This window comes from Sebastes umbrosus, chromosome 12, assembly GCF_015220745.1.
Source record: "Sebastes umbrosus isolate fSebUmb1 chromosome 12, fSebUmb1.pri, whole genome shotgun sequence".
In the NCBI taxonomy this organism is placed as follows: Eukaryota; Metazoa; Chordata; class Actinopteri; order Perciformes; family Sebastidae; genus Sebastes; species Sebastes umbrosus.
In genome coordinates, this window is record NC_051280.1 from 16,130,066 (window position 1) to 16,150,380 (window position 20,315).

Below are 20,315 nucleotides of genomic sequence, written 5' to 3' on the forward strand. Positions count from 1 at the left end.
CAGTATATACAGTATTGACAATAAACACTATTAACAAAAATTGCACAAGTGGAAATGACATTGCACAGTGAGAATGAATGAAATTCCACCTGAAAATATCAGGTTATTGTCAGTGTTTGGTGTTAATGTGATCTACTGGGAGCAGGGCTGGTTGTGGAGTCTGACAGCTGCAGGAAGGAAGGACCTGCGATAGCGCTCCTTCACACACTTTGGGTGGAGCAGCCTGTCGCTGAAGGAGCTCTCCAGTGCTGAGATGGTGTCCTGCATGGGGTGGGAGTCATTCTCCATCATGAATGAAGGCTTAACCATCATCCTCCTCTCTCCCAGATGAATTCTGTATGTCAAAAAAAAATCAACAATTTTAGAAGAAGAAAAAACTTAATATCGTGTACTGCATTTGTGTTTTGTTGAGTTTAGACCTTTTCAGCCACAAAAAAATCTGAGATCGATTAAGCGTCCTGATCCACCTGCTCTGTTATCGACTCGTCAGGCTGTTTGTAGTTTTCTGCCAGGTTTCGCTTTTGAACGCCTGTCGAGGAAATCCCGGAACTACAAACAAAGTGTCCTTCCGTCTTGTGTAGCACTTCTTTTAGGTAAGTTAACCGTTTTTACTCCAGTTTCTGTTGATATTTATCGCGAATGTTGTCATCTAATGTTGTTGAAGAGTTAAGTTAACTAAGGACTAGTTTGATAAGGACTATAAGTTTGTCTTGTTGCCGAAACTTTTTTCGGATACGTCAGCTCGTTAGCTTAACTACATCTTCAGTGTTGTCAACGTTACGGACCGTTGAGTCGCCGCTTCAGTCTGCCAGTTTGCCACCTCAGCTGTATTTCACAACATAAACGTTTTAGCCACGTTGTTATAAGTGTTTCTGAGCTGTTATGTGTTGACTTGTGACTTTAACCAGGGATGGCCACCGCGCCACAGTCTTCACTTCACATGAGATCGGCTGATCTCATCAAGAAAGAGGCCCTGGACTACGGAGGGTTTGGAGAAGTTTACCTGTGCTACCATGTAACCCTCGGCCAGGTGGTGTTGAAGACCATGTTCACAGGCCCTATCTGCAACGAGTAAGTTATCTCTGTGTGTGTGTGTGTTGTTACTGATACTGTCTGCGGGGTATTCCCCCCATGCTAACTTGAATCATGTGCCCCAGCAGCAGGACACACAGGCTGTGACTCTCCACACAACCCCAGTGAGACTGATGTCTTTCTTTCTTTTCTTTATTTAACCTTTATTTAACCAGGTTAGTCCCATTGAGAGCAAGAACACAAAGTTGCAGACACATTGACACAAATAGAGATATAAAATACAACTCTCAAAAGCACTAAAATGTGCATTAAAAGAGAACTATCTAAAGACAAAAGGGGGACAAAAAGGAACTTTTCTGGGAGTCAGCTGTACAACAAGGAGGCTAAAAACATTGGCATGCCATAGAGTCTGCTTCTAAAGCCTGATAAGAAGAACTGATGTTTCTGAGAGGGTGTTAGTGATGTTTTTCTTTTTCTTTATTTAACCTTTATTTAACCAGGTTAGTCCCATTGAGATTAAGAACCTCTTTTCCGAGGGAGACCTGGCCAAGTGGGTCAGCAGCAAGAACACAAAGTTGCAGACACATTGACACACATAGAGATAAAATACAATTCAAAAAAGCACTAATAGCACTAAAATTTGCCTTAAAAGAGAACTATCTAAAGACAACTGGGGGGACAAAAAGGAACTTTTCTGGGAGTCAACTGTACAACAAGGGGGCTAAAAACATTGGCATGCCATAGAGTCTGCTTCTAAAGCCTGATAAGAAGAACTGATTCTTTATTTAACCTTTATTTAACCAGGTTAGTCCCATTGAGATTAAGAACCTCTTTTCCAAGGGAGACCTGGCCAAGATGGTCAGCAGCAAGAACACAAAGTTGCAGACACAGACACAAATGGAGATAAAATGCAATTCACAAAAGCACTAAAATTTGCATTAAAAGAGAACTATCTAAAGACATCTAAGGGGGACAAAAATGAACTTTTCTGGGAGTCAACTGTACAACAAGGGGGCTAAAAACATTGGCATGCAATAGAGTCTGCTTCTAAAGCCTGATAAGAAGAACTGATGTTTTATTTATTTTTCATTTAACCTTTATTTAACCAGGTTAGTCCCATTGAGATTAAGAACCTCTTTTCCAAGGGAGACCTGGCCAAGATGGTCAGCAGCAAGAACACAAAGTTGCAGACACAGACACAAATGGAGATAAAATGCAACTCACGAAAGCACTAAAATTTGCATTAAAAGAGAACTATCTAAAGACAAATGGGGGGACAAAAAGGAACTTTTCTGGGAGTCAGCTGTACAACAAGGGGGCTAAAAACATTGGCATGCCATAGAGTCTGCTTCTGAAGTCTGATTTGAAGATCTGATGTTTTTGAGAGGGTTTTATGTTACATGATATTAATGAAAGAGTGATGCCTGTGTAAAATGAGAGTTCAGATTTAAGAACTTCCTTATTAGCAAGAGATTTGTGTTCTTCTGAAATGCGGATGTAGGTACCAAACATCCTTTTTTTCAGATAACATGTCTCAACTTCTCTGTTTCTATCATTTACAGCCCTTCTCCTCTGAAAAAAACATTATTCCCATTTTACTGCAACCTTAACAAGTGATTTCGATTTCTGAATACCTATATGTCCGGCAAGAGATTTCATTTCATTTCATTTCAAAATGTATTTAGAACATGTAGAATACAAAAAAAAATAGAAAAATAGAAAATAAAGAAAAAGAATGATCATACCAACAAGTGGACAGTCAGAAACAAGTAGTATTTACATACAATGAAAAGCGTAAGAAAAATAAATTGTCAACACTTGATGCCTTGATTTACATATTCGAAAAGGAGTGAGAAGAAGTATAAACTTACTTAATCCCACCCCTTCTCCATAAGTCAATTATGAATTATTAACCAGCTTCCTTATTGAGCCATACATATACTCTAATTAAATAACTATAATTATTATTATTTATAATTATTCTAACTATAATTATTACCTTTAATCTGTGCACTGAAGGCAACACCTAAATCTGTAGTTTACTGAAGAATACTAATCCAATACAAAGTGCTCTTTTTTTTCCTAAATGTAAATTCTGTATGTCACTTTGTGGAACTCATTTGAATATTTTTGTTAGTGTAAGAACATTTCTGTGGCACTAAACATTGAGCTGGTGGCACAGCTTGTCTCAATGATTGTAAATAATAACACAAATACTTGATTCTATAATGACGATGATAGAGCTGACCCGAATGCTTCGAAGCCTCAACCGTTTTCAATTCAATTCAATATTTTTATTGCCATGTCAACCCACAGTTGATTGGAATTTGTTTCGGTGCAGTGCTCATTAAAAACAGACAAAAGACAAAAGCACACACATATAAAAAAAACATAGTGTACATAGGAGACAACCACCTGCATTTATACAATCATTCAGACCAATAAAATCCTGAAATGCTAAAAATACTGTGAAGAGCCTTGTGCTATTGCAACTTCCCCTAAAGTGTCTAGTGAAAACATTCCTAAGTGCGTGTTGGCTGGAGCTCAATTTCCCCCCGCAAAGAGCCTATGCATTTGAGTTTAGGTGCCGTTGCCATAGTAATCGACCTCCAAATCAGTATTTGAATGCTTCATTTTTTTTTTTTTATGTTTACATATGTTATAATAATGTATAAATCCCCAAATAACCCATGAAATAAGGAATAATCCCACAATTCAAAATCAACATTCATTATTATTATTTATTCTCAGATGGATATCGCTGTTGTGTGTAGAAGTACATGTGCGTAGAGTAGTGCGGCATCTGCACTGTCCCGGGCACTGAAACGGGGGAGATGGAGACAGACAGACAGAAGAACATGTCAGCCTGCTGCGCCGTGAAGCGAAGCCTTCGAATCCCCAAAAATAGTATTCGGGACAGCCCTAATCGATGACAAAGACATTGTATTTAATGTGGATCAGTCACAAAAAAAAAGTAGTATTTGATTGGTGCATCCCGCTACATCCTGCTCCTAAGCCCACGACTCAACAAGACGCAAGTTATGCCACTTGTCTGGCAGATATCTGGTTCTCACTATTTTTTCCTATATTTTCCAGGGAGAATAAAAGGTCACTGCTGGAGGAGGGGAACATCATGGCAAGCCTGAACCATGAACGGGTGGTCAAGTTGCTGGGCGTGATCATGGAAGATAGAGACTGCTCGCTAGTCATGGAACTCCTCCCCAGAGGCAACCTGTCGGCCATGCTGGAGACGGTCAGCAGGTTTTCATAACTATAACTCACAGTAGTTCCTCTAGATTTCATCCATAGTTTGCAGCCTGAAATAACTCATTGACATATTTATATGAATGGACGGATTAATACACTAAATTCTTCCCCAGGTCAATGTGCCAATATCCATCAAGGGCAGAATCATCTTAGAGATTTTGGAAGGGATGGTGTACCTCACAGATAGGCACGTCATACACAAGGACATCAAGCCAGGGAACATTTTAGTGGACAAGGATTTTCACATCAAGGTATAATACACATTGAGGCCCATGATATATTTGTGATTCTGACAGCAAGCATGTACAGTCGTGGTAATCAAAGTATTCTTTTTCTCCTCTGTGTTTTCTAGATTGCAGACCTTGGCCTGGCCACCTGCCTGACGTGGAGCAAGCTCACAAAGAAAGAGTCTCGCAGGAGGAGTCGTTTAGAGCGATCAGCAGAGGCGATAGGTGCCGGCACACTGAGCTACATGGCCCCTGAGCACCTGGAGAGTATACATACAGTGTCCACTGAGAAGTCTGATGTCTACAGCTTTGCAATCGTGGTTTGGGTCATCCTCACAGGGGAAGAGCCATATGCAAGTGAGTTGGGATTCCAAAACATGCTCGAGTCCTAATAATAAGACACATTTTACCCATGAATAATTAAACGTTGAGGCACTCTTTTAAAATAACAGCTGACTGGTTTATTGTCTGATTTACTGAGACTAAACAGGTCATGGTTCATACTTTCAAACTACATTAGGAAAACGTCATGCAGACACGTGTCTTTTTTTATGTCCAGATGCAAGAAGTGAAGAACACATCAGCCAGTGTGTCCGGAACGGTGACCGACCTGCAGAGAACCTTATTCCAGATGCCACGCCTGCAGAGATGGTTCAGCTTATGAAGAGGTGCTGGGATCACAATCCACTGCAACGGCCAACATTTGAAGGTGCGCTTTGTGTGTGTGTGTGTGTGTGTGTATTTAAAACATTATCGTACACGGTCTAATGTGGATCAGTGGAATATGATAGTCTAATGTGATCAGACACAATGAAAATAACAGTGAAATCTTTCATTGTTGTCTATTTTATAGAATTTCAAGGCTTGATTTTATTGTAATATTTTCATGTCTGTTACTCAGCAGCTAATATGCACTTTTTAAGATGAATATTATCATATTGTTATAACATTGATATAGGGCTGAGCGATTTTGAAAAAATATCTATTCGCAATTATTTTGACTGATATTGCAATTGCGATATGATTTGCGATATTAGAGGGAATTATCATTTTTTACACTGTTATTCTAATTTTCATTGAAAAACATTAAAATGATTATGGTGTGATTTTTGCGAGGATCTCTACCAAACAAAGATGTTCTTAAGTCTGTAGAATGTGATGTGTAGACCAGGACATCTGTGCAGCACCACAATATTTAATTTAAAATGGTATTTTGACACATTTTTCATCTTTAACAAATATTGCGATTTCCTCTTCATCCTGCGATTTGAAAATTGCAGTAAGCCATATTGCGATTTTGATAAAAATTGATTAATTTTGCAACCCGACGTTGATACACACACAGGAAGTTCTTAACATTTTCTGATGCTAGGAACATTTTCAACAGGGTTTTGTTTTTTCTCTCAGCTGTTTTTGAGTTTCAGTCAGTGTGTTGTTCAGGCATACACAGTATATAAACTTGAATTACAAGCTAAGTCATTTGAACCCTTTCAGTATATTATGCGGCTCCTCTTCTCATCCTGTCCTTCCTTTTCCCTTTTCTTGCAGAGGGCTACAACTTCTTCTTTCCTTTCTACATGGAAAAGCTCGAACCACTCGTAGAGGAAGATTTACTTGTCTTGAGGGTAAATATATTCTCTTTAGGAGGATTTGATGTGGTAACACTAAGCAGTAGATATGAAGTTACAATAAAAAAAACAAATCTGAGTATTTCATATCATAATTCTCTATGTGTTTTTTTATGCAGAAATTATATGAAGGCCCAGAGGAACTTGTTGAGAAGATGAAATCTTTATCAATGACCCAGTCAGGATGTTTTTCAGCAGGTGAGCACTGATGGTAATCTTGATGGCATGAATATATTGTACACACTCTAATGTTGGGGGCTGTATTACATTCAGGGTTCTAAATGCTCAGAAAATTAGAGAAATTGTTGAAAAGACTTAAGTAACTTTATTGCTTTATTTTGCAGATTGCCCAGCTCCTTTGGTGAGCTCAGACAGAAGTGTACCTGGGCCAGTTGAAGCCAGCATTGAGGACCTGCATGGCATCCAATATGAGCCACCTGTGGAGTCAATTCAGACTGATGCAAAGAGCGTCAGCAGTCCTTCACCTTTGGAGGAGAAACTGGGCCGGGAGCTTCAGTACCACAAATGTGGTAGCTATACCAGCGAGAACCAGCCGGCCGCTGCCAACTGCTACAATCGCAACAACTCAAATCCTTTCCTGCCAAACCACATCAGCCCTTCAGATTACGCTATCAGGCAACCAGAACCAGACAGACCCTCCTATGCGTCCTCTGTCCATTCCTGGACAAAAGCTGAGCCGGTGCAGCCCACAAGCCATGAAGAGGCTTGGAATCGCCCTACTGCTGGTCTCTATGATTCCATGAACTCTTCCATAGGTACTCCATCCCACTTACCAATGTCTGCCAGCAGCCCGTCTCTATCAAAATTTAACCAGCAACATCCACATTCCCACTATGACCGCCAGCAGTCCTGGCCAGCTTATCCAGTGTCTGATACATATGCTCCTGACATCAGTCCTGGGCGCCTCCTGGACCATTCCAAGAGCTGCTCACAACAAGATCCAGGTACATACACAAACATGTCTTTTTGGTGAAGCATTTCTTCAGTAAATTCTAAATCTAGATTCCTGGAGATGCATGGAGAGACTGTGTTTATGTGTTCTTGCTTTGTGCTTGTTCCAGGATCTTTTTTCATTCAGAATGCCAGTGGGATCCAGATCGGGAGCAACAACACGATGAGTATCAGAAGTTACGACTCCACCAATAGTTCAATATCTCAACCTTCTAGCGTCTCAGCAAGCTCTCCCATCAAAGACGGCATTCTGAAATATGGTAAACCATAACAACATTTCTTTCATGCAGTTTGTCTGTATACTTTTGTGTTGTTGCCCAGTTTGCAAACATGATTGTTTTGTTATTAGAGCTGCAACTAACAATTATTTGAATGATCAATTGATCTGCAGATTATTTTTTTGATTAATTGTTTTTGCAGTAAAATGTCACAAATAGTGAAAAATGCCCAGATCTCGAGGTGAAAGCTTCAAATTTCTTGCTTTCAAATCCAATTAACAATTATATAAGACAAAGAAAAGTGTAAAATCCTCACACTGGAGAAGCTGAAATCAGAGAATGAAATAATGACTAAAACAAACAAATGATTTTTAAAATAGTTGCAAGTTACTTTTTGTCCATCAACTAATCGGTTAGTCCACACGCTCTAGTAGTTATTTATAAGCAGTGTCACGTTCTAAATAAATAATGCAGTGTGCAGCTTTGCTTGGCAGGTTAGATGAGCTGTGCAGACAAAACAGTATTTTCTAGTTCAGAAATCAGAGTTAAACTTGAAAGAAGTTAATAGTTGCCCTAACAGACTTATCTGTCGTGTCATTCAGAGGACCATGCTGTGACCGAGGAGCACCTGGATCTGCTGAGGGACAACATCGGAGCCAAATGGAAGCGTTGTGCGCGGCGACTGGGTCTGACCAGTGTGGAAATAGAGACCATTGATCACGACTTTTACCGCGATGGCCTGCCAGAGATGGTGCACCAGATGCTGGATCGTTGGAAAATGAAGGAGGGAAGTATCGGCTGCACAATTGGGAAGCTTTGTCGTGCTCTGGAGGGCAACATCAAGGTAGATGTCATCCAGAAAATATTGGACGCCTGCGGTTCTTCCTCTTTGATCTGATAAACTTTCTACCTCATTCCCTCTAAATGACTTTTCTGCCTATGATGGTCACGTTTTCTGAACTGTTTGCAACATTTTAAGGTTCCCCTTTCAACCCCAAACCAAAAAAACAGGTTTGAAATATCATCTCTGTTGCCGCCGAATACAAGTGAGTAGGATGTTGTGACTCAAAGCATTGAAAATGGCATACAGGAAACTCAAACTGTATCTTTCCTGAAAAAAAAATTCCCTTCGTTACTCATAATAACCACAGAGCTCGCCGTCAACCATTTTCACTTTCTGGACTCATTTTGATAAAATCATCTGGACTTTTATTGTGACAGTTTAAAAGCTCTGAGTGCGTTTTCAAATGATTGCACGACTTTTTCTACCAAACAGATTTTTATGAGCATTATAAACAAACATAATCCGGGTGCAGGTTTGTCTTATCATGGAATTTAAAAATCATTGTTTATTTTGTTGTATTTTTTATTTACTATAAAGTAATAATGGTATAAATGAATAGTCTTTCTTATCTGTGTGCCAGATGATAATATTGTAGTTGAATTATTACAAAAGTAATATTTTTAATACAAACAGTGTCAAGTATGTTTATTGAGAAATTGCTCTCTGAATGATTGTGTTAAGGAAAAGCCATTGAGTTACTGTAGCTTTAAATGAATAATGAACTCGTATTCTGGGACAATTTACATTTGACATTTATTCCAGCCCAACACAAACATAAAGACTCCAATCACAGAACAGGTAAGGCCAATGAGTCTGTAAGACGCTTAAAAGCATAAAACAGAGACCTTAGTGCAGTATTCTACTAATACATGTGTATTATTGTTGTCATCCATGTGTCCAGTAGGGATCAGTAGACAATAGATTCATGAGTAAATTGACTCAATTTGTCTCCTTTAATGTGAGAGCTGCTGTAGATTATGTGCTCCTGTTTCCCCAAATTATGGTAAAGGTGCATGAATTACCAAGAGCTACTTGTTTGAGTGTTCAGTGTGTGAGTTTACTGTAATGACATCAGATTGTCTTTAAACTGATGAGCTGCTGTGCTGTACTACTACTTCATCAAGCATTTGGATTACAAGATACGTTTCTCACCATTCAAAGATTAGATTGTCTTGGAGATGTGTTCATGTCTTGTTTTTGTTTCATTACAAAATTCATTTTAAATTTGTGTAGCAGGTCTAACAGTTGCAATGTAGTTCTCACTACATAATAGTAGACAGACGTGCAGCAGTACAATCACCCTGTTTGCTCTCCACGTTTCCACAAGCCTTACCAAAACCGGACCTTTTTTTAAATCTGTTTTGATATTCTGAATAAACTTTGTATGTTTCAAAAATTCCAAAACAAGTGTGTTTCATAGATTGCACTACATAACTGGTATTGTTTCTAGTTTAGTATTTCCTTTGGATCTTATTGGTTATCTCCTGCAACTTGTTAATTTATATTAATATAATAAAAACATCTACACGGCTGTCACTTCTAAACGTTTGAGATTAGACATCAACTATATCCAGACTGTAGCTGTATCCCAATTCCAGAGGGCATGCTAAATCAAAGCTATTGAGAATGTAGTTGGAAAGTATACTCCAAAAGTGTCTGACTTTGCTCTTAATGGACACGATTCTCCCACAATGCAATGCAGAAAGGCTTATTGGTGGAGAGAAAATTCAAACAAATTAACCCCAAAAAATAACAACTGAACTTTGAAGTCATTTTTATGTCTTGATGTATTTGTAGGGTTTAGTGGGCAGATATAGTCAGAAGTTGCTGTGTGATTAACATATTGTATTATGTATTGTTAGTATAAAACTGTTAAGTATGTTGATATTTTTGTACGCTAACTGCAAAGACAATATACTAAGATAGTTATTATATAGTATTTGCAGTATGGAATTGGGACACACTGAATATCACGTCACTCAAAAGCACAATTCCCTTCATGTCCCAGTAAAAACACAGAGACAATGATGACATTAAAACCTCAAATTAGACTCTAAAAAGCTCTCCATATAATAACTAAGACTATAGGTGGAATACAGGCATTTTTTTTTTTACATGACAGTATATCGTAGAATGTGGATACTTTTTCCTGAGCATTAGAGTTTAAACAGTTTGTCCAGATTATCTGCTTTAACTCCCTCGAATACACCTGACAGGAAGACTAATTTTCCCTTTTACTGTTGTCATTAAAAAATAACTCCCGTTTAATGGATTACAGATGTGATGATAGTGTGACAGCCACTGTTAACTAAACACAAGAAAATTAATCCTTCCATGCTATGAATAATTATTGATAAAATCCTTGAATACAACTGTGAAACAGGCTTTCTAGTTTCTTAACAGTAATAACATCCATGTTCTATCAGATTCAGGGATACTGTTAAAATGGCAACCCCATTTATTGACAGATAAAATCGTATACGTACTTTTGTTAATCGAAAGCAGCACGCCTTGCAAAGAAAAATGATCTACAACATGACAAGTAATTAAGAAACTGGTAAAGCAACAATATCCTAATTAGAATAGATAAAACAGCAGGAGGCTCATGGGATAAGTTGAGATTTGATCCTGAGTGATTACCTGAAACCCATTCCAGTCATGTTTACTTTACACAATGGATTTACACACAATAATTACAGACAACATGAACTTGATAGTCTTTCTCCACTAATTCATTTATCTACAGCTGCATATTTGGATGGGATAGTTTGTTTGTTTCATGTCGCTCTTCCCTTTCCCTCTATTGTAGTGATGTGAATATATACAATATCATTAGGCAGTCAACTATACAAATATTCCATTTTCATTGTACACATAAAGAATGACTTGGAGTTAGATAGACAATATTGTGCAGTGCATAATAGTGGTATTATGCAGCAGTGTTATGTAACTTCTACACAGTGTGTACATAGATAATTGATAAAGCACCATAAACCTGCATTTGTCGTGTAAACAACACTCGGGTTGGCATAGTAAAGAAGTGTTTTGAAATGAGATGGCTCTCAGTTCTCACATAGACATACTGGTATGTTGCTGTAATAATTAACCAGAAGAGAATCCTGACCATGGAATTCACCAAATGCATGTTATACAGCATACGTCTTTCACAACAAAGCCATGATCCAGGATAAACCTGTGTGAAACGGTGAGACTCAAGACACTCCAGTATAGTAACTATGAACATTAGTCATATTCCCACTGTTCCCAGCTAATTCCCTGATTCCCTGAGGGCTAACCCAGGTTTTACTATGATAATGCCAGCAGCAAATGAGTCAGTGGTGTGTTCGAAATCGCATAGTAACGTACTGCATACTACATTCTAAATCTGTATGTACTGCTTACTGCCTAAATTAACCATATGCCATTACCATGAAGTATACTCGAGCTATATGTCTGCATCACATGACCGAATAGATCACCAGTAGAGCTTCAAGGAATGTTTTAGGCAGTACAATATTGATTTAGGTAGAAGATGAAGATGCTGCAACACCTAAAAACCAGCCTGTAGGGGATTGAATACTTTCATATCTGAATCTGAACTAGAGCTTAACGACTGGCACTTTTTTGACAATTTTGATTAGGAAATAAATAGATTGGAAAACTCCCAAACCTATCCATCTTAAGCCGCGTAGCCCTGGCACAATGATTTAGAAACCAGTTTGACTCAAACAGCAATACACTGCCCAAGCCAAAAACAACATTTCAGAGATGTATTAAATGCAAATATTACAAAGGCGACATAATAAGATAGTTATTTATGGGTTGCAAATTAAATACCCTTCAAATTATAGCTGTCTGCAGTGAACCTAAAAGCTATTCTGTCATATTAGCCAAATAAAAGCACAGTGAGTAACACAAGATTAGTAAGTTATATGGCTTCTGTCCAAACACTCAAGGAGCATATGGTACATTGCTGAGCAAGATTTCCTGAAAATATAAATTAAGTAATTCCACACCTGAAAGAACGTAACCTGCAAAATATGTCCAGAGATTATCTGTAAACAAATATCAGGGCCAAGCCACTTTTGCATGCCCTGGAACCATCTCTAAATTAATATGGAAGTTGTCTATTTCTGAAGTCCTTTTTGCACACATGATGGCAAGCAGAGATTTCTTGTGGCACACACGTTGAGTGTTCTTCTTATGTGATGGGGGAACTGGAGTGTCTTGATCCTTAGATGGGTCTCCGTTGGCAGCAGGGTTAGTGATGACGCACATTTGAGGGTAGTGTCTGAAGCGTTCGAAAGCATCCTTGCACTTCTCACAGCTGTGGTCCTTTAATGCCACCATAGGAGGTTGAGCACACGAGTTGGATGAAGGGAATTGGTTGGTCTGTCTGTGGATTGAGGGAAGTCTGACCCTAAACTCTGGGTTGGAGCAGCATTTAGCCGGTCCCTTGGAGCAGTGGCAGCCCTGCAGACAGGAGTGACATAGAGTACCCAGGTCCCTGCGCAACACCCTGCGGATGTTCGGCCTCAGCATTAGGTAGATGATGGGGTTGTAGATGGTGGAGGACTTGGCAAACATGGCTGGCAAGGCAAATGCCAGAGGGGGGATGTTCTTAATGTGTCCAAAGGCAGCCCACATAGACACCACAGCGTATGGACTCCATGCCGCAAAGAAACCGATGCAGACAGCAACACTTAGCTTGCAGGAAAAAAAGATGACAGTAGAGAAAAGTTTAATTGATATTATTTAAAAAAAAAAAAAATACATACTTTTAAAAAACAGCTTTTGGTACTTTTCACAGAACAGTGTATTTAGAGTATAAATCTGGTGTTAATCTATATGTTTCTTATTGTCAACAAATCCCATGAAAAAAACAAAACCACCAATGCGTTAGTACATCTGAGATATTTGGTGTCAATAAGAAAATTATAGAATATCACCAGATTTATCCTGTAAAAGCAAAATATAAAATATAAACAGTGATTGTGTGGCTGACTGAATTTGATAATTTTTTTTTAGCCTTTTTTATTATGAATCAGAGTTATTCTTAGGGAGGGCATACTGTATGATGATGATGATTATCAGCAAAGGCAGCAGTAGCTTCTCATCCATCACAGTACAACCAGAGCCAATTCCTGCTAATGAGAAGCTCCATCACTGGAGGATCTATTCAGGTCACTGCCAATTTCTGTGAAGAGAGTGAAAAATTCTCTAGAGAACTCTTGTCTCCAAGGAGGAGCTTTGATATTTTACCCCCAGATCCCCAGACGCTATACCGGAGAGCGTAAAAGCACATATGAGCCAAGTGGTACCTTTGGCATGATTGAAGTAATAATTTATGTTTATTAGACTTCCCTCTTACCTTAACAATAATTGTCTGGATGCTGCTCATGTGTGTCTGCCTCGACGCATGCTGCTCCATATTCTTGCGGGATGCCTGCACCGTGACCAGAATGCCCGTGTAGGATGCTACGATAACGCAGCATGGAAGGATGTAGCAGAAGACGAACAGTGCCACAGTGTAGGAGCGTGCTGTAGAGTGCTGATTGGACAGGCGCCAGTCAATGCAACAGGCGGTGCCATAAGGCTCTGGTCCATATTTCCCCCAGTTGGCCAGCGGGGAGCAGGCAAACAACAGGGCATAGGCCCAAGCACAGGCAATGAGCAGACGGCCGTGAACCGAGTTAAACCTGTTCCCTGTGAAAACACATTAGGTTCATATTTTATTATCCATGAAGTTCTGGCTCAACTATTGGAAATGATGCTATACATATCTTTGGGTTGTTTGATAACCCTGGTTCTCCACGCATGTTCTCAGAAGCATCTAAAGGCAAAAGTGTTTAAATAGCTACCGTCCTAGAGGGGAAGATGCGCTAATCGTTCAAATGGGAATAACGTTACATACTTTCGGACAGTCTCTCCTGGAAGGCATTTATGGTGTTACCCTCTTTTATAGCCAATACTGATGAAAAGTGATGCAAGTAGTTGCGTGAAGAACTTAAAAATGAGAGCTTGAGGGAGAGGTTGAGATCCTGCATACTTTCTCCACTTGGTCAATTACTGCGTGAAGTTGGCGTGCTTGGCGGGCATAATGGTCACCAGAGTTTTCAACTGTGACCTGGGCATGTTCCAGCCAGAGGCAAGAGCACACCTGGTGTATTTTTGGTCAGAGATTTGTCAATGCCGTTTCAGAGACTAGTGCCAGAATCTCTCTTCTTCCATGGTGACAGGCAGCTTGGCAGTTGTATCCATTTGGCTGGAGTGCTGTAGGAACATAAGGTAATCTTCTGGATTGATAATTGTCAAGCTATGGCTCAGGTAGAGCATGACCAGGTCTCTAGGCTGCAGCAACAGGAGAAAGATAAGGCCTCTGAAGCAAGAAAAGGTGACCACAGTGTACCACATAAGTTATGTTGTACCAAGTGCTTATAATTGAGAGTTCTGTATAGAACCCCTATTGTGAAACACAATTTCTTGACGTCAAATATAAGGCCCCATTGCACTGCCTTAACCAACATCACAAGTAATACCTATTGAGTGCAGCCTCTGGCCTTGTCAGTCATCAAAGAAAGGCTAATGTACAGTGCTAGATAAATCAACAATCAGCCATTTAGGGATGTGATGGTTAATCCTGTGTTATTTCAATGAACAAAAAAAATTGTTTAGTTGAAGACTTACCATAGAGCGGATAACATACTTTCACAAAGCACACCATGCTTAGCAGGGTTAGAGTGGTCAGACTGCAGATGCCAAACAACATGCCACAAAAGGCATATAGGGAGCAAATCGTTTTCCCATACAGCCACCTGTGTGGGAGGTTATAAGAGAACAAAGCAAAGACACAGAAGAAAAGATCAATGAAGGAGAAGGTGAGAGGGAAAGGGGGAGAATTATAGCATGAGCATGACATTCCATATCTGTGAACTCACAGGCAATCATACAGCTAACCAACCATATAGGCCTATATGTATAGTTAAATGAAGCATGAAAAATGAAAGGGAGTCTGATTTAACAGCAATACCTACAGTATAGAAAATCTTCCCTATACTGTAGCACATGTGTTTCACATGGATGTATCTCTGGTGGTGAGAACAACCTCGCTGTCTTTGTTCCTTTGTTTTGATGCCTGTATACAGTAGTTACTATACATAATACCTGTGGTAGAAGCTTGAAGTTATCGCCATGGGGTAGAGGGACAGAGTCAGGCCCAAGTCACTAATGGCTAGGTTGATGATGAAGTACTCGGCTGGTTTCAGGAGGTGCTTTTTCTTGTAGGAGACGTACAGCAGTGTGCTGTTGCCAAACAGTGAACATAGTCCTGCAGAACAGACCAAATGTTGTGAGTGCTGATTGTGTGTCACAAGACTGATCTGCTAATGTCAAGAAATTGTTTTTTTCACCAAAATGTTTTGGGATATTCCACCTTAACTATAACAAATAGGCTATTTTTTTTAATACCAGTCTCTTTTGATTAGTATGGGTGTACATTTTTCAAGTATTTATTATTTTGTTTGACTTAAAGTGGCAGTAGGCAGAATATTTTTGGCATCATTGGGCAAAAATTTCATAATAACCTTTCAGTATATTGTAATTAAAGTGTTCTGAGAGATAACTAGACTTCTGCACCTCCTCGTGGCTCTGTTTTCAGGCTTTAGAAAATCTAGCCCGTGACGGGAGACTTTGGCCAATCACAGGTCATTTCAGAGAGAGCATTCCTATTGGCTGTCCATTGAACGGTGGCAGCTGTTAATCACTCGCAAACTCCAATCAAACGGTCAAAATAGGCAGCGCTGATCAATATGAATCAATATTCTGTTACTGTAATGCCCGTTTCTCGCCTCAAATGTTTTCAGAAACATCTTGTAGTGTACTGTTTAGCTGTAAAATTAGAAAGTTTGCTCCAGCTGGTGGGCGGTGCTTGGTATTTCCTCAACTGATCTCAACATGGCGGCCAGGTCACAAACTTTCTCATTTTATAGCTAAATAGTATACGCTGTTTCTGAAAATATTTGATGTGAGAAATAGGCATTACAGTAACATAATATTGATTCATATTTGATTCAATAGGGGCCTAATATGCCCGTTGTGAAAGTGAAACTTAAAAGCAACACGTTCTAACATGTTATAAAAACTGAAGGAAACATTACATTTTGACCCTTTGAACACACTCTTTAGCTTTAGGCAACAAAATTACAACTGCTTTAGGTTTAGGCAACAAAAACACCTAGTTAAGTTTAGAGAAAAACATTGTGTTTTGGCTTAAGAGAAAAAGTTAAAACCTTAAAGCTTGTAAACACAAAGACTACTGCATATTGTTGGTTTCAACAATGCAACTAACGATTATTTTCATTATCGATTAACCTGTCGATTATTTTCTTGATTTATCGATTACTTGTTTGGCATATAAAATGTCAGAAAATGCTGAAAAATGTCGATCATTGTTTCCCAAAGCCCAGGATGACGTCCTCAAATATCTTGTTTTGTTCACAATTTAAAGATATTCAGTTTACTGTCATAGAGGAGTAAAGAAACCAGAAAATGTTCACATTTAAAAAGGTGGAATCAGAGAATTTTGACTTGAACCGATTAATTAATTACCAAAAATAGTTGGCAATTAATTTAATAGTTGACATCTAATCGATTAACTGACTAATCATTGCAGCTCTAGTTTCAACTTCACAAGTTACATTTCTTTATTGATCATAGACGCACAAGACAAACAGAACTCCAACAGCAGCAGAAACACACCCACATTGGCATACAATTCCACCACGCTGAATATTTATTTAAAGCCACATGAGCAGTATAATTTAATCCCACAAAGGATTGAAAGCACAGCAAGAAATAATCCATGTGGTTTCCTTCTAAAAGTGTGCAGCCTACAACTATCATTAAATGTAAGGATGCTCGAGTAATGCTGCCAAGATCAGAGACTGAGTTGAAAGTTAACCTGGGCAGCATTTTTTTTTTTCCAGTACACGGCCCAGCCACACAATTCATAATCAAAGGCTGCTTACATTATTGTGTTAGAAGAACAGATAAAACATGAACAGTTGCAACACTGGCTGCCTCACTGGGTCTGTATATTGATATGGGCACGTCTGAGGAAGCAGGTGTAGAATTTATACATAAATAGAGATAGAAGTGATCCATATACATAGTATATACAGTATATATATATATATATATATATACATATATATACATATATATGTATATATATGGTTGGAAGTGGGATGCATATCACTTAGTAATGAGTAGAAAACTCATTGACAGCATTATTAGTGTTATTATCTTTTTATTGTCAGTTAAGGAATAAACAAAAATGGGTTTAAATTTCTGTAGACTTTACTCACCAAAAACAGAGTAGACCACAGCCACAGTTATATCCAGTGGCACAGGTATGTTGGAGTGGAAGGCAATGTCTTCATCTAACAGCCCCATCTGAAAACTGATCAGAGTTTTTCAAGCGCAATGTTGAGGGATGGTCTCTATATTATCTTTTAATCTGTGTATTTAAAGTCATTACAAGCAGGATGTGAAAATGTCAGGCTTTAGGCTTTGTAGTTTTATGCTTTAACCCTCTGAGACCCATTTTTTGTTTTTTTTAGGGGGGTACAGAGGGTCTTTAGGGGGAAATAGCAGATCAGCAGTAGATGCCACATAGAAGTGGTGTACATCATCTGAAAGCTGGGAACCTGGAGATTAATTTGAGATGCAGCTCAGCACTGTGTGTCAAGTTGTTCTAGTCATAAATCAGAAATAAGCATGAATTAATTAATTAATTAATTGAGTGTAAAAGTGTATAAGGGTTTAGAACATTATGATTTAAGTATATGTAAATTCTTGCAGCAATGTTTTGGGTTGATTCCATTTGTTACACAGATTTGGTAAAAATTTGCTAAATTTAACCATATTTTATCCTTTGAGAATTGATCAAAAATGATCAATGATCCCTCAAAAATACCATATTACGACACCAAGACCTTGAGGAACATCATAGAAAAAGCCATGTTGTGATTTGGTATCAAAAACCTTTGACATTTGGAGATTTCGGCAAGAATTGCATTTTTCTGTGATTGGATGGCGAGCGCTTCTGTTCTGGAAACTGCTCAGAAACCCCCTAATTGTCAATCTACCTAGGAAAGCCATCCATCCTCTGAATGGCCTAGGTCTCTAGTTTGTGGCTTTGATTATCCTAGAGGTCACCACAGGTCATTTTATACAGTGAGGTCAAGTTTTAAAAAATGGTCTCACTACAATGAAATGGCTACTATGGGGACTTACATCATCACACATGAAAACAACTGGGCTCATTGGATCCACAAGAGTCTCAGCTTTACAGTGATACCCAATTTATGCAATTTTACGTCTGTTTAGGAACCCCAGTATGCAGAAGCATTCAAATTTCACATTTTTAGAATATGCAAAAATAACACATTCTTACTGCATGCAAAAAACTGCATGTGATTATCATAAAGTGGGCATGTCTGTAAAGGGGAGACTTGTGGGTACCCAGAGGACCCATTTTCAGTCACATATCTTGAGGTCAGAGGTCAAGGGACCCCTTTGAAAATGGCCATGCCAGTTTTTCCTCGCAAAAAGTTCAGCCCAACTTTAGAGCGTTAATTATTCCGTAGGTTTTCTAGTTTCGTATGATATTTCTATCTTCACTGTAGCTCTAAAACTGAATCTGCTACAGCCTGTGAAAGATAGCCAAGTCGGTCAGGATCGCCCGCAATCCTGCGGGTCTCAGAGGGTTAATAAGCTTGGGGGCAGTCATACAATTGAATTTGGTTTGTCATTGTATTAACCTTTTCAATACCCTTAACTCAATGTGATTTACATGTGTCTCTAATTCAAAGGAGAGGACTACTACATTAACATGCCTCTCAGTGTCCGTGTTTTCATGCTGCTTCAGCAGCTAAAATCAGATGGTGACTGACAGACGTAGATCAATGGATGACATGAGGGTCAATAAACAAGTGATTCAATAATAGGTACCAGGGAAAGGCACCTCGGACACATCCTAATGTGCTATCCCTGTGGTCAGCCACGTTATGGATTTTCAGTGACCTGAATTCCAGCAGCATTTCAAATTTTGCCACTGCAACACATTTCTACAGCCAAACCGTAACATGTAGCCTGGTATATATTGTGCTTTTGTCATTCAAACATGCCCAGCAGTTCAGAAACCATGCAAATTTTGCTAGACCTTAGTATTTACAGGCCTGTATCATTCCTTGCTATATATAAATGGCCCTAAAGCATTCAGAAAATCGTCCTTTATAATACACACTGTACCATATCAGCATTTGTAATTGCTTTAATCAAGTTTACATGCATTAGTTGAACATGGAATTAATTAAATCAACAGTGACTCTTATGAAGCATTGAATGATTTATCCTCCCCTTTTCCATTTTCTACTGTTATATCTATGCATCTCTGTAAGTATGCATACTGTGTCTCTCTACTTTCTGTCCCTCTGTTCACCTGTTGCTGTTTTGTCTGTCTACACTCTTGTCAACAGGGAGAGCCAGCAGCAACTGCTATAACAGTGTAGGCATTTCCTTGAAAGACAAAACCCTCCCTTCTGCAGATCTTAGGATCTTTTTTGTAATAATGCTATACCCTCCACATTATCTATTAATCTCACACTGCTGCTGTTTGCAGAAACACATTCTTGTCAAAGAGGAAACCTTTCATGATTGCATGTAAAGGTGTGAGAAACACAGGGTAGTGTTGATTCAGTGAAAACTGAGCAAACATTTTTTTTATTTTTTTTATTCTACGTCAGTTATAATCAATTATGACGGACTCGCTCCGTGCGTAAAAGCGCAAAGCTCATCCAGGCTTTACGCAAGCTTTGTTGACTCCGAGGAGGAGACGCTATAACATGTGGTATACACCGAACTGAATGTTTGAGAGCTTTAATTAAACAGCTTAAACACAACTAACTGGTGAAAGAAGTAGTCAGGAACAAACAGATTCTATTCATTAAAAAAAACGAGTTTAAAAGAGTCCAAATACCATCAGTCTTGGAGCAGGTTTCTAATCCTGTGTTCTGTGTTTGTAACACTTTTGGATAACCTTTAATTACCATCCGAACCTGTTATG

The 20,315-nt window shown here is 38.9% G+C and overlaps 2 protein-coding genes across 3 annotated transcripts; one reads left to right on the forward strand and one right to left on the reverse strand.

Annotated features, from left to right (window-relative positions):
- The first annotated feature begins 469 nt into the window (after positions 1–469).
- ripk1l (receptor (TNFRSF)-interacting serine-threonine kinase 1, like) lies at positions 470–9,592 on the forward strand. 2 transcript variants are annotated; one of them, XM_037788383.1, is made up of 11 exons: positions 470–593; positions 909–1,071; positions 4,129–4,285; positions 4,413–4,550; positions 4,652–4,883; positions 5,086–5,235; positions 6,075–6,151; positions 6,274–6,352; positions 6,499–7,119; positions 7,237–7,386; positions 7,947–9,592. In XM_037788383.1, exons 2-11 carry the CDS (start codon positions 911–913, stop codon positions 8,240–8,242), a joined length of 2,061 nt encoding a protein of 686 aa, XP_037644311.1. In that variant the 5' UTR covers positions 470–593; positions 909–910; the 3' UTR covers positions 8,243–9,592. The 2 variants fall into 2 exon arrangements, with proteins under 2 accessions (XP_037644311.1, XP_037644312.1); XM_037788384.1 differs by lacking the exon at positions 470–593 and adding an exon at positions 630–782.
- Positions 9,593–10,495: 903 nt separating this feature from the next.
- opn7a (opsin 7, group member a) lies at positions 10,496–17,641 on the reverse strand. The gene is made up of 5 exons (XM_037788385.1): positions 17,554–17,641; positions 15,353–15,515; positions 14,876–15,003; positions 13,560–13,894; positions 10,496–12,895 (listed from the first exon to the last, which is right to left on the reverse strand). Exons 1-5 carry the CDS (start codon positions 17,639–17,641, stop codon positions 12,257–12,259), a joined length of 1,353 nt encoding a protein of 450 aa, XP_037644313.1. The 3' UTR covers positions 10,496–12,256.
- Between the last annotated feature and the right edge of the window lie 2,674 nt (positions 17,642–20,315).